Raw genomic sequence first — 13,145 nt, 5'->3', positions numbered from 1 at the left:
TGTTTAACAGGACAATATTAAGTATAAGCGTCTTTAAACTGAATAACAGTGTTAATACAGGCCACAATACCTCTTTAGATTTCTTCTGAAGTTCCTCTGCATCCTTTTTCAGTTTCTCTTTCTCCTTTTCAAGGTCTGCTAGGGCTTTCTTCAGGTCATCAGCTTCTCTCGTGCTCTGTAGCCTCTGTGTCTCCAACTTCTGCACAACGATTTCTGTCGTTTGTTTTTCAGTCTCTTGGAGACGAGTTTTTGCTTCGTCGGCTTGCTTCTTGAATTTCTTTGCCTCCGTTTCAGCTTTAGCTTGAGCATCGCTGAGCTCTTTCACCTTCACTTTCAGTTTCTCTGCTTCAGCTGCAACTTCAAACTGCCTCTTTCGCTCGGCTTCCAGGGATTTCTGGAAATCCTCTGTCTCCTTATCAAGGCGCTGTTGGATCTGTTGTTTGTCCTCCAAAAGTTTTTTAGCTTTTTCCTGTGCCTGGTCCTTCTGTTTCTGGAGCTCCTCTGCTTCAGCTTTTAGTTTTGTAGCCTCTTGGATGGCCTGCATTTTCTCTTTTAGCATTTTCTCTGCAAGAGCCCTCTGTTCAGCCAAGTCAGATTCAGCAATCTGCCTTTGTTTGGCAGCGTCTTCAGCTTCCACGCTGAGTCTAGCAGCTTCCTCTGCAAGGCTCTTCATTTTCTCTGCTTCCTCTGCAAGTAATTTCTGTGTACTGTCTTTGTCCTTCTTCATCAGGCGCCGGTTTTCTTCCTCAATTTTGAGCTTAAGCTTCAGGAGCTCTTCCATCTGGATCTTAACTTTCGACAACTCATCCTCCACCTGTGCCTTTTGCTTGACAGCGTCATTTACTTCACCTTTAACTCGCTGAAGCTCTTCATCCAACACCTTCTTCTGCTTATCAGTTTCATCCAGCTGAAGTTTAACCAGTGTCAGTTCCTTCTCCACCTGCGACTTCTGTGTAAGTGCTTGTTCTGCCTCTTTTTTGTGCTTGGCCATCTCTGCATCAGCTTGCTGCTTCTGCTTTAGGGCTGCTTGCTCAGCTGCAGCTCGCTTAGAGGCCTCTTCCTCTGCTTCTTTTCTCAGTTTCTCTGCATCCTTCTGAGCTTTGGCCTGTTTAGCGGCTTCTTCTTCTGCAGCTTTCTTCAGCTTTTCAGCTTCTTCTGCTTTTTGGCGGAGCAAGGCAGCCTCTTTCTCAGCTTTCTCTTTGGCTTTCTCAGCGGCTTCTGCAAGTTTCTTAGCATTTTTGAATTCGTCTTTAAGCTTCTCCTGAGCAAGGCTGTCTTCTTTATTCTTACTGAGAACATCTTGAGTTTTCTGCTCTGCGGCACTGCATTTTTGTGCTGCCTCTTTGGCTACAATGACCTGCTTTTCTGCCTCTTTCTCAGCTTGCTCTTTCTGCTTATTTGCTTCTTCGGCTTTCTTTTTGAGGCGTTCGACTTCCTCCTGAGCAGCTTTGCATTGACGAGCTGCCTCCTCTTCGGCTGCAGTTATCCTCTTCACCTTCTCCTCAGCCTCTTTCCTCTTCTTCTCTTCCTCTGCAGCAAGCTTTTTTAGTTTGTCTGCCTCTTTTTCAGCCTTAAGTTTGCTCTTCTCAGTCTCATCTGCAATATTCTTCAGTTTCTTTAATTCACCCTCTAGATCTGACTTCTCTTTTGAGGCTTTCTCAAAGTTGATTCTGATGATATGAATCTCCTCTTCGACCACGTTCTTTTGCCTCAAAGTTTCTTCCACAATAGTTTTTTGTCTCTCCAGCTCAGAGTCAGATGAGCTCTTAAGGTGTGTGATTTTCTCCTCAATCTCTTGCTTATGCTGAGCAGCTTGGTCCTCCAGCAGCTTTCTTTGATAGGCTTCCTCCTCAGCTTTTCTCTTTAGTCTTTCATTCTCTGCTTCTTTAGCTTTGAGGGCGATCTCTGCTTCAGTCTTTAGCCGAGTTGCCTCATTGATAGCAGCCAGTTTTTCGTTAAGGGTTTTTTCCGCCTCAGCTCTTTGCTGGGCTGCCTTGTCCTCTGCAGTCTGCCTCTGCTTCTTCGCCTCTTCGGCGACTGATCTCAGTCTAGCAGCTTCCTCAGCAAGTTGTTTCATTTTCTGCGCTTCAGACTCAAGAAGCTGTTTGCTCTTTTCTGTGTTTGACAGTGTCACCTTCTCAGCTTCAATCTTCATCTGTAGCAGAGCGTCCATTTCACTTCTGACTTTAGCCAGTTCGTCTTCGAGCTGTTTTCTCTGTTTTTCTGCAGCATTCACCTCGTTCTTCAGACGCTGGAGCTCACTATCCAACAGGCCCCTCTGCTGCTCAGCATGTTCAAAGTCAGCCTTTAAGCGTATGCATTCTTGCTCTGCAGACAGTTTTTGTTGGGCTATCTGTTCAGCAAATTTCCTCTGTTTTTCCAGCTCCGTTTCTGCATTCTCCTTCTGTTTGAGTGCAGCCTCTTCAGCTTTAGCCCTTTTCTTGGCATCTCGCTCTGCTTCAACCTTCTGCCTCTCTGCTTCCTCTTGAGCCTGACTCTTCTTTTGAGCTTCCTCCTCAGCTTGTAGCCTCAAGCGGAGAGCTTCATTGGCTTTCTGTCTCCATGTTTCCAGCTCTTTCTCTGCTTGCTCCCTGGCTTTGTTAGCTTCCTCTTGTTGTTTCCTGAGTTTTTCGGCTTCCTCCTGCAGCTGAAGAACAGTTCCCTGCTCTTTCTTGAGGGATTCTTCCAGTTTTGTTGCCTGTTCATTGAATGACATAGCTTTGGTTTGCAACTGTGTGGCAGCAGACTTCTGTGCCACCTCTTCTACAACTTTAATCTGCCTCAGTTTTTCCTCCTCAGCCTGTTTCATGCGCCTCTCTGCCTCTTCGGCTTGTAGTTTAAATTTCTGCAGGTCATCCAGTGCTTTCTGCTTTTGTTTGGCTGCCTCTTTTTCGGCTTCAGATTTACGCTTTAGCTCATCTTCAGCATTTTTCTTTTTCTGAGTCTCCTCAGTCACCTGTTTGCGAAGCCTTTCCGCCTCGTCTTGAGCAGCCTTCCTGTGCTTCTCAGCTTCAGCAGCTTTGTCTCTGAGCTGCTGTAACTCAGTCTCAGCTGTGCTCTTCTGTTTCATTGTTGCCTCCAACTGAATCCTAATTATGTGGATTTCTTCCTCGATCTTGGTACGACTGATGAGCGCCTCTTCCAGCTGCTGACTCTTGGACTTGATCTCCTGCTCTGACAGACTCTTCAGCTGATGCAGCTCCTGCTGAATGTTTTGCTTCTGTTTTTCAGCATCCACTGCAACATCTTGTCTCTTATTGGCCTCTTCCTTCATCTTTAACTTCAGCTCCTCGGCCTCTTTCTCTGCTTTGGCCACAGACTTTGCGTGAGCTTCAGCCAACTGTTTCTGCTTATCTAATTCCGCCTGCATCTCTGCCATCCGTTTCCTCTCCTCTTCTTTAACTTTTTCAGAAGCTTTCTGCATTAATAAAAGCAAAGGAGTGAAGGGAGCTGCATGTTAGAGGTTTTAGATTATAAAATACAACTATAGGCATAGTTATGGCTCAATATACACAACACAGATTTTTCACTGGAGAGATAATTCTGCATTGGGAAATGCTTTTCACGTTCATTAAACGTATGGCACACAATGTATGGCACTTTACTTCACAACACCGGACAACACTACACGTTGCTTTCATGCATAATCTGTGTAAAAGGTCTGGTAATATTATACGGTCATTATTATTATGGAGTTGGTAAAAACAACTGCAAATTCTTTTTACAAGTGAACTTATCACAGTGTTAATATTTTGAAGGTGTGGAGGTTTTGTTGCTGGTGATGTATTTTAGTGAAAAACTTGGATATGTAATCAGTGGGATTCAGTCACAATTTTATACATTTCTCTCTACCACTCATTGATTTTCTTAACATAAATAGGTTTTATTGAAAAGTGTAAAATAATAAGAAAGAAAATAGGCAAATGATAAATAATTAGCAGCATGCAAAAAGTGCCGAGTGCAGATTAAATAATCCCAAACATATATTTTTGCAGCAATCAGGATGAAAAGAACATCGAGCATAGTGATGCAGCAAACACAGCATGACTTCATGTAACATTTAACACAGCAAGCTTGGATTTAAATGCACGTGACACGACACAAATCCAAGATCCCTCAAGTCTGAGATGAGTTCTACTGTTAGATAAGAAGGTGTTGTTGTGGTGACTGATACCTACAAGGAAGGTTCAACACTTTAGAAACCTGTCACACTGACCTTTAAACTGACGTCTGGTTTAGGAAGAAGCTGATTTCTTTTGTAATAGAACAAGTTTCCACATTTTATTTGCTGGAGGAAATCATTAGAAGCAATCACTCAACTGTCATTTATCAAGCTCCCTTGTTCATAAGGGGCAGCCACAGCAGCTAGCTCTGCGTGTTTGATTTGGCAGATTTATTGGGCACAACAAGTAGTAAAAAAAACAACAACAACAAAAAAAACATTGACTGGCTTTGCTGCTTGTCTTTCTCTTTAAAACTAATCTTTGAGTTTTGGACGTGTGAAAACACCGCTCCCATTCAGGGATTTTAAAAACCTAAAGACTAATCAGAATGTGAAATCTTAATTTGTTGTGGTGCTAAACAGTACTGTCAACAATCAGCTACATTATAATTTGATTTATTAAGACAAGAGAAACAATTATAATAGCTTGCAAATCTCATTAAATGACAATATCTAGACTTCCAAAACCAACATCTTACAGTAAGCTGATGCTCAGCCAGAGAAATTAAAGTTCCTAAGTTATTACTGAACCGAGAACACCGTCAATAATGAAAGATTTCCAAATACGCGTGAACCTTCCCTTCACTACAGACACGAATCTGACGTGAAGACGAATGAAATGGGCTGAGAGGATTGTTTTTAAATACCTGGTGCTTTGGGGTTAATTCATCTCTTAAGCACGTGATTAATACTCATCATGACAAAGCACTGGCGAGCAGGTCAAAAGGATCAAACAAAACAGAAAGTTAGAAAGGAAGAAAAAAGGGCGGGGACGGGAAGCAAAGGTAAATTTTAAAATAATGCATCTGAGAAGGTAGGAAGCCTGAAGCCTGTGTGGGTGGTTTCAGGAAGAAATGAAGAAGTGATTATCAAATTGAAATTGTTGGAAAAGCAGTCGAGCAGTTTGAAAATGTGACTGAATTCAGGGCCAAATCACAGTCATGTTTACAGATCGTGTGAAATGATTTGACTAAATACACATAGTGTCGGGGAATGAGAGACATATACCGTAGTGGGGATGTGATGTGCGGTAACAGTAGGATGAAATTGTTTGCTTCACCACTGTACGCCTAAAATTATGTCTGCACTCTTGGTAACAGACTCAAAATTTTGATGCTATTTGATGGAAATGATTTCCCATACATTACATTAGTGAGGACTTAAGTGCACTGTTGTGTCTACTGAGTGTGCACACTTACCTCTTCTTCCTCCAGGCGGCGCTGTGTGTCTGTGATGAATTTGATGTACTGACTGGTGAGAGTCAACAGCTCACTGTAGCGTGTTCTCAGCGTAACATACTGAAAAAAAACAAAGTAAAATTCACTTCACTAAATCGAATGAATGATTATTCTTTTTTAGTCATATATCTTCATATGTGTTGCTTTCCTCTCGACTTTCAATGTGAGGAGAAAGCAGAATGTATTCCCAAAATGCCAACATGGGCATAGGTGACAATTTCGGTATAATCATTGAGTTAGTTTCATGTTTAAAGAACAAATATGCCTGATTTAAAGGCAGCTTTAACAGCCTTCTTCAACATAATTAAATACAAGCAGCTTATAGATCTTTATTGAAGCTGCATTTAGTTTCCCTTCTGTTAGTTTCCATCATGATCTGCTGAGATTTGCACAGATTTTTCCTGTTGGCAGCAAAACACAGTGACAGGTTAACCATCATGAAAGCTTCCCCTACTTCCTTCACAGCCAGACTGTCCAAAAACTGTTGGTCTGACTGTTGAAAACTAGAGCCAATCAAAACGTGTCCCGATATGTTGGACGAGGAATAAGAAATAAACACGCTGTTAAGTCCACATGAAGTGGAACACCTGGTCCACCTACTGCTGGCAGCTCAACAGCTGTGTTTGTAAGCCCTACCTCCTGAATGATGTTATCGGATGCACACTCCATTTTGGGCTTTTTCAGAGGAGATGCTATGGGATCCTGGAGGGCTTTGTAGGTCAAAATCTGGAACTCGTAGTCCTGAAAACAAGAAGGAGGGGGAAAAAATGAATGTTAAGTTAAGCAGCAAACTTAAATTTTTTTAAAAGTTGAAAATTTTCAGTATTTACTTTGACAGAGTCGATATAAGCCTTTGCATTTTTCTGGCAATTTTCAATCTCCTCCTTGTTTTTCTCAATGTCTCCCAGGAGTTTCTGTAAATATGATTTAAAACAGAGAATATATCATGATTAGAAACTATTTCAGGGCATACTTCACAAACCAAGCATGATTCACACCGGGGGAGTCAAAAATATAAGTGGAGTGAATTTTTTATTTTTTTTGTGACACCCCAGTGAACACCAGAGGGCATGACTCTTCTACGCTTTGCCCCACACAACTTATTCTTTCCTTTACAATACCTTCTCCTGTGCCAGCTGCTCCCTGAGAGCCTTGCTGTCCCCGATTGGCACAGCCTGAATTTTCTCCTGCCTCTGCTTCGCTTCTTCGAGCCAGTGGATGAGCCACTCGTAACTTTCACGGTAGGAGTTCATGTTGCGCCCCAGGAGGCCGAGCTCCCGCTGCCTCAGGTCCATCTGTGCAAACACAGCTTGCCACCGCTCCAGGAGGCTGCCGACCAGTTGACGGTAATGTTCCAGATCAGCATCTCGCTCGCTGTGAATCCTCGTCATTTTGTCATTCATAGCCGTCGCCCTCCTAAGCTCGTCCTGCAGGCGGTCGAATATCACCTGGTCGGCCTCTGCTTCGGTACGCATGGACTGCACAAAGAAAACAGCAAAGTTACCACAAAAATGAAGCAGTCTGACACAGAAACAAATCTGGAAAATGCAGAAACATCTTGATACCTTCAGCTGACTGCGCTGATCCTCCACTTCCTTCTCATCACCAGGAACTTTACTGACATCGCGCAGACGAGTCTCGTAACTCTTCAGCGTGTCTTCTGCATCTTTAGTGTTTCTGATCACGACATCAATCGTCTTCAGCCTGAAAACAAGATGTTCGCACTTTAGGAACAGTAAAAAAACACAAACACATAGCTGTGGCTTAAAATCCATCAGCAAGTTCTTGGGAGAATCACTAAGCCTCACTTGTCCAGGTAGACCGAGGAGAGGCCGTAAACATGATCCATCTTCTTCAGAGTCATGTCCAGTTCAGAGCGCAGTATTGGGGCGGAGCTGGACTGCTGAGGAGAAGCCAGAACCTCCTCGGTCTTTTCAGCAATGGAGCTCAAGTCGTTCTTCAAGCCCTCCAGCTCAGACTGCACTTTCTGTTACAAACAAACAGGAAGATAACTTGCTAGAAGACCACTTACTGTTTACTCATATTTATTTCTGCATTCATCTTTGTGTTTTGCACCATTTGCTCTGCAGTCTTCAGGGCGCAGGCTTTCAGTGGTTCCTTGTCGACAGGCTGGCGGAGACGCGTCACCGTTCGAGTCTCGCAGCCTTCCAGCCTCAGCCGAAGGTCCTTGATCTTCGTCAGGTAGGTTTTGCACACTGTCTCGTCTTGCTCTCCTAGTTGGAACAACACATATTGGATTTTATATGTTTTTAAAAGACAACTAAATCTCTTTATATAAGCCATTTTTAGCAATTTAAGAATTTGAACTAACTGTAAGAGGTGCAGTATTAGTTTCAGGATCCTAAAAGTTAAAACAGTTATTTCACAGAATTGCCTGTGTTTCTCTGGATGGTTAAATTTTGTTAACGAATTTAATCTCCTAAGAATCAAAAAATTCTGAATTCTCAAAAAATCATAAATCTCATTAAGCTAGATTAGAATTTTCCATGATCTGCAAACTGAATGTACTTCTTCATGCATTAATTGTTCCATGTTGGCTATATTTCATACGTGTTAATTTGATCAATTAAGTGCTTTTTCCATTCGTTGATTAATAGTGGGGATCAGCTGCCATTAAAATCCATGCACAAAGACAGGAATGCATTGATAAGTGACGTTAGGAGGGATTCCCAGAATCTTTGAGGATGATTAAGTTGATTGAGGTGAAGCATGAAATGAAACATGACAGAACAACAGCTCTCAGTGCACACACACTGTTCAGCCAGTCAAAAGCTCCTAGCGCACATCGGCCACTTTATTGGAAACACCTTACCTGCTCTGGGTGGCACATAGTCTGAAATGTGAATGCAACAGTCAACTTACACACAAATGATGACTGAAATACAACTCATGCAAATGAGAAATGATAAAAATATGTAAACAGAACACAGACATGAAAATGTTTCAGGAAATGCTGAGATGATAAAAGAAACTGATGTTTCAGAAAGAAACGGTACAAACCTTGCTCTGCAGAGCTGACCATTGTGTTGTAGTGCTGGTTGGCTAGGTTGTAGTTGGACTCCACCTGCATACGATCCTCAGCCCCAAACATCTGGGAGTCCTGGCTGTCTCTCAGGAAGTCCTGATAGTGCTGCTCCAGGTTCCTCAGTGCTAGTCGGTACTCCTCCACCCTCAGCGTCTTAAACTACAGTGGTAACAAAGATGGTGGCTAATATCAAACATTATGAAAACAACAGTTCAATAGAAAGCTGTGTCTGTATGTACAGTACTGAGAGAGTGCAATTATCAACTATAAACCAAATAAAAATAATGTTTCATAATGTTTTTGAAGAAAAATCAATTTCTCGTAACAACAAATCTGCACATGCATAATCTTTACCTATCAATATTTTGGGGTGAAGTTTTTATGAACTCTTTTTACAGTAAATTGCTATACTAGAGAATAACTAATGTGTACTGTTCTGTTCAGCAGATCTACTGACAGGATCTTGAGTTAATAATCTTAATCTGTCTTACCCAGAAATCCTTCCATGTATCTTCAGATACATCTAGACATAGTTCGCACTTCCATTTCTGCATAACATGTGCAGCTGAGTAATCTTTGAAGTTTTGCAGTCTATTATTAGCCCCATTAGAGTTTTTGTGCCTCACAGGCATAAATCTAATGTTATTGTAACATGAGGTAAAGTGCACCCCAACAGCAGTCATTTCAGCCCTGCTTTCATTTATACCACCAAAAACTGGTTTCCAAAAGGTTTCATATTGTGTTGTTACCATGCTGATGTTCCAGCTTTTAATGATGTGGATGTCTCTCATCAGGTACTGCCAGGACAGCAGGCTCTTCATGTCCACAAACAGTGTCTGCCACATGTTCTGCAGCCTCTGGAGGTTTCCGTCCAGCCTGAAGATCGTGAGGTGGAGGTTAGTCTCCAGCGTGTGGTTGTGTGCGTGCGTTACAAATTCAGCCGGGTGTTCGTTGACTCACCCGGCAACACTGTTCACAGCGTCCCTGTTGGTGGGTGGAATCAGGAAGCAGATAGATGGGACAGACGCCTCGTTGCCTTTATCATTCAGCACCTTCCACTTGTAGGGCTGCGAGTTATTCAGCAGAGTGCATTCATCGCCTCTGTGGACTGTGATCTGGAAGAAGATGAAAACAGCAGCTCATAACTGGCTGGTCAACAGTCACCGTCTGTTTTTGCATATTCTACATTTTACTGTATATTTTTTTTAATGTTATGTCCTTTCAGTGTAATAGAAGTCAACCAAAGCAGGACACAAGTTGAAACTCAATTAAGAATTTCACACTCACCATAAACAACTTAGGAAGTCTATGGCTTACCTCCATCTGCTTGAAGTCACAAACAGCCTGGACGGGCAGCTTTCCCTTTATCGGAGTAGCAGGGTTACGTGGTTTCAGCTGGACGATGGTCTTGGCTCTCCGCTTCAGGCCTTCCAGGTGAGTTTTGAACTCATTCAGTTGCTCTTTCTCATCCTGGGAAGAGCACATAAAATTCTCAAACTCTAATTCAATAATTCAAAGACATGCAGCCTAAAACGAAGCTCCCACAAACAGAAGAGTAAATATTTCATGTTGCTTTAACGGTGTGGATTTGTTTGCCAGTTCACAGTTTCTGGATGAGCTTAAAGGAGCAAAACACTCGTGAATAAACCCACAGCTGCATCCTGGAGCAGATCTTCCAGCCGTGTGACCGTGATGGAGCGTTCGCAGGTGTACTTCCTCTTCATAGTGTCTTGGATCTTTTTAATCTTCTCCTCTGCCTCCTTCACGTCAGAGAAAAACTGGATTGAGAGAAAAGTAGATCATTTAAGCTGCAGTGGTTTAAAACACATTAAAAACCTGCAGAAAGGGACAGATTTAGTGACGGCCAGCTAACTCGCCAGACATGCGGAGAGCAGTCTATAAGTGTGAATACCTTGTCATGCTGATAATCATACCTGATAGTAGGCAGTGTTTTCTTTCAGGTGGGTTTCAATACAGCAGCACAGCTGGAGGATCCAACTCCACTGAGTCTGCAGGGCTGCAGTGAAGGCCTGAGGAAGAGGAAGGATGGAAGGGGAGAAAAGAAAAAGCACATATGAGAAGAAAATAATCATTTATATTTAAAGTTCAACAACATGTGTTCAGCGTCCCACCTCGATGGTCTTCTTGGCTGGGTGTCCGTCCCTCAGCAGTTTGTCTCCTGTGGCCTGGACACCATTCACTTTCTTCTCCCGGAGCTCCAACTCTTTCATCAAACCCTGCTCCACAGAAACAACAACCAATCGTATCAGTACCATCATCATAACAAGAAATGAGAAACCCACAAGAACATCTCAGTATTACTGTACCGAGTAGTTTTCTTTCTTGGCTGCCATGTTGGTGTTTCGCTCGCTCCAGTCGTAGTTCACCTCCTCTTCCTCTTTCTCATTAAGCCACATCAGCTCTTTGGTTGCTGCAGTGACAAAGGCATGAAGCTGGTCCATGTAGCGCAGGCGAGCCTTTGAGGAGTTCTACAGTAATGGTGACACGTTATGAAACATTTTTGCAGGGTTAGGAAGAAAACTGGATGGTATTTAAAACATCAAGGAAAATTTTCAGGGTGTTTCTGAACTTCAATGAAAACAGCTGTCGAGTTTGACCTCTCTACAAGACAACAGTGTTTTTTGATTTTAGTGACTCGTTCGTATCTACCAGTAGCTTGCCGTATTGTAGCTCCAGTTTTCCCAGATAGTCACGGTAAGCAGCTTTGCTGGCAGGTGAAATCTGACTCTGGAACAGATGAGAGACGCCATAGAAAGAGATCATTAAGAAGAACTACTGATTAGAGTTCAGTCTGTTCAACAATTTCCACAGAAAGTCCACATTTCAGTTCATAACTACCAAACACTTTTTTTGCTTGTCATTGCTAGTGGCCCATTTATGAAACATAAGGCTTCCAGGCTAAATCCACCTCTTTGCAAAATCTCATTAGGTTCTTGGTTAATTCTGTAGTCTGCAGAGCAACTTACACACATGCCAAATTAAATGCTGTTGCACTGGACACTTGCCATTTTCCAGTGTGGCCTTTAGTGGAACTGGATTCAACACCTGGTTCATAATCAGATAGTTTCAGTTGACTTTACTGATTCTTTTACACAAATTGCCGGAAAAATCCAGGATGTGTGCAGCGATTCAGAGGTGGACACTAAGTTAACGCTCTACTGCCAAATACCAATTTTCATCCTGAGATTAAATCTCTCTCTGCCCCGTCTACAACACCATCGCAGAGATACTTGGTGCCAACATACCTCATCAGCCTTGGCTCTGTCTATCTTGGAGCGGAACTCCTCCACACACTGATGGAGGCCTCGTTGGCTGCCCAGCTGGGACTCCACGCTGGGAAGGTCCGAGCCCCACTGCCCTTCGTCCACCCGTCGCTGGTTTTCCTCCACCCAGCTCAGCAGATCCTGGATGTAGCGCAGCGTGACTTCATCCAGCTCAGGCCGCACCCTCACGGGGGCCTGCTGCAGGACCTGGGCGCTGTGGACCTGGGTCGTGTGGACTTGGGTCATGGGGATCTGCGTCATGGGGATTTGTGTGATGGTCACACCTGACTTGAGGCGCAGGTTGTACTCGCTGCGGAGGTTTACAAGCCGCTCATGGAGGCGATAAACTCTAAAGACAGAAACGTGGTGAAAAAAACGTTAATCGATTTAAAATGTAAAGTTCTAAGATTCACTAGTTTGACATTTAAAGTAATTAGAAAGAAAAAAATTGACTAATTGCATAGATTAAATCCCATGATGTCTGTAGAGCTTGATTTCTTTTGCACCTGCGATACATCTGTTCAGCTTGAAGGTGGCGTCCATCTTTTAGCAGCTGAACGTCATTGAAGAGGAGCCGGATCATCCCTTCTGCTTTTTCCAGATCTGCCTCCATCTCTGCCGTGTGCTGTGCAGGTTTCCCTGAGCTCATCAGCCTCACATCCTTCAACAGACAAGGTTTCACATCTCTTTATTTTACTGCAAATAATTTGCACAAAGATGCTTTTATTGGCTGTCCTTAAGAGTTTGTGTCTCACCGTCTGCAGCAGAGTCTCCACCTGGTTGAGCTGCTCCTCGCACACCCCTGACTCCATCTGGACCTTGCTGACAACCCTCTGAAGTCGCTCCAGCCTGCAGGGAAGATGAAAGGTCAGAGGTCAGAAAAGAATTCAAACAGTGCAGACTGACAAGCAGTGATTTCCCTACAGGATACTTTCTCTTCTTTCTCAAAAGTAAAAATGTTAATAATAACTAAAAAAAATTGAAAATTGAAAAGGATATATTAAAGCACTCACTCCGTCTTCTGGCGGAATAAATACTTTAACGCATATCCGTGATGCATGAAAGCCATGTTGTTGCTCCTTTTTGAGCTGTGTGTGCCCAGCAATGCAGAGATGATCTGAAACAACTAAACTAGAAGCTGTGCCCTCCCTTCCTTGTGATTAGACAACAACTTTATGAGAGACTATTTAGTCTAAGGCTATTGCCATGGAAACGACACAGCCATCATGTGTTTGCCCTAATATGATCTGTACTTACTAATCCACAAAGCCGACTCAGTTTAATTTTATTGCCAAAGTGGACGTTATCATTAGGAGATGAGTCATGCTCGTGGTCAAACTGTAACAGTTTCCTCA

The 13,145-nt window shown here is 43.0% G+C and overlaps 1 protein-coding gene across 10 annotated transcripts in view; it reads right to left on the bottom strand.

The window, feature by feature from the left end:
• pleca (plectin a) overlaps positions 1-13,145 on the bottom strand; it is a 104,578-nt gene that overhangs the window by 8,319 nt on the left and 83,114 nt on the right. For 8 of the 10 annotated variants that reach the window (XM_065470467.1, XM_065470470.1, XM_065470468.1 and 5 more), the window contains 21 exons: positions 12,546-12,639; positions 12,297-12,451; positions 11,773-12,139; positions 11,177-11,254; positions 10,834-10,995; positions 10,639-10,743; positions 10,441-10,536; positions 10,159-10,284; positions 9,824-9,976; positions 9,467-9,621; positions 9,256-9,382; positions 8,482-8,665; positions 8,294-8,314; positions 7,537-7,694; positions 7,269-7,447; positions 7,026-7,164; positions 6,582-6,938; positions 6,291-6,374; positions 6,097-6,201; positions 5,422-5,520; positions 71-3,418 (listed from right to left, as the gene is read on the bottom strand). In XM_065470467.1, the coding sequence (XP_065326539.1) occupies positions 71-3,418; positions 5,422-5,520; positions 6,097-6,201; positions 6,291-6,374; positions 6,582-6,938; positions 7,026-7,164; positions 7,269-7,447; positions 7,537-7,694; positions 8,294-8,314; positions 8,482-8,665; positions 9,256-9,382; positions 9,467-9,621; positions 9,824-9,976; positions 10,159-10,284; positions 10,441-10,536; positions 10,639-10,743; positions 10,834-10,995; positions 11,177-11,254; positions 11,773-12,139; positions 12,297-12,451; positions 12,546-12,639 (6,292 nt within the window). The remainder of the gene's footprint in view (positions 1-70; positions 3,419-5,421; positions 5,521-6,096; positions 6,202-6,290; positions 6,375-6,581; positions 6,939-7,025; positions 7,165-7,268; positions 7,448-7,536; positions 7,695-8,293; positions 8,315-8,481; positions 8,666-9,255; positions 9,383-9,466; positions 9,622-9,823; positions 9,977-10,158; positions 10,285-10,440; positions 10,537-10,638; positions 10,744-10,833; positions 10,996-11,176; positions 11,255-11,772; positions 12,140-12,296; positions 12,452-12,545; positions 12,640-13,145) is intronic. The other 2 variants (XM_065470471.1, XM_065470472.1) reach the window with 1 other exon arrangement.

This window comes from Pelmatolapia mariae, linkage group LG22 (assembly GCF_036321145.2).
Source record: "Pelmatolapia mariae isolate MD_Pm_ZW linkage group LG22, Pm_UMD_F_2, whole genome shotgun sequence".
Taxonomy (NCBI): Eukaryota; Metazoa; Chordata; class Actinopteri; order Cichliformes; family Cichlidae; genus Pelmatolapia; species Pelmatolapia mariae.
The sequence above is the reverse complement of the archived record's forward strand: the minus strand, read 5'-3'. Positions and strand labels throughout refer to the sequence as shown.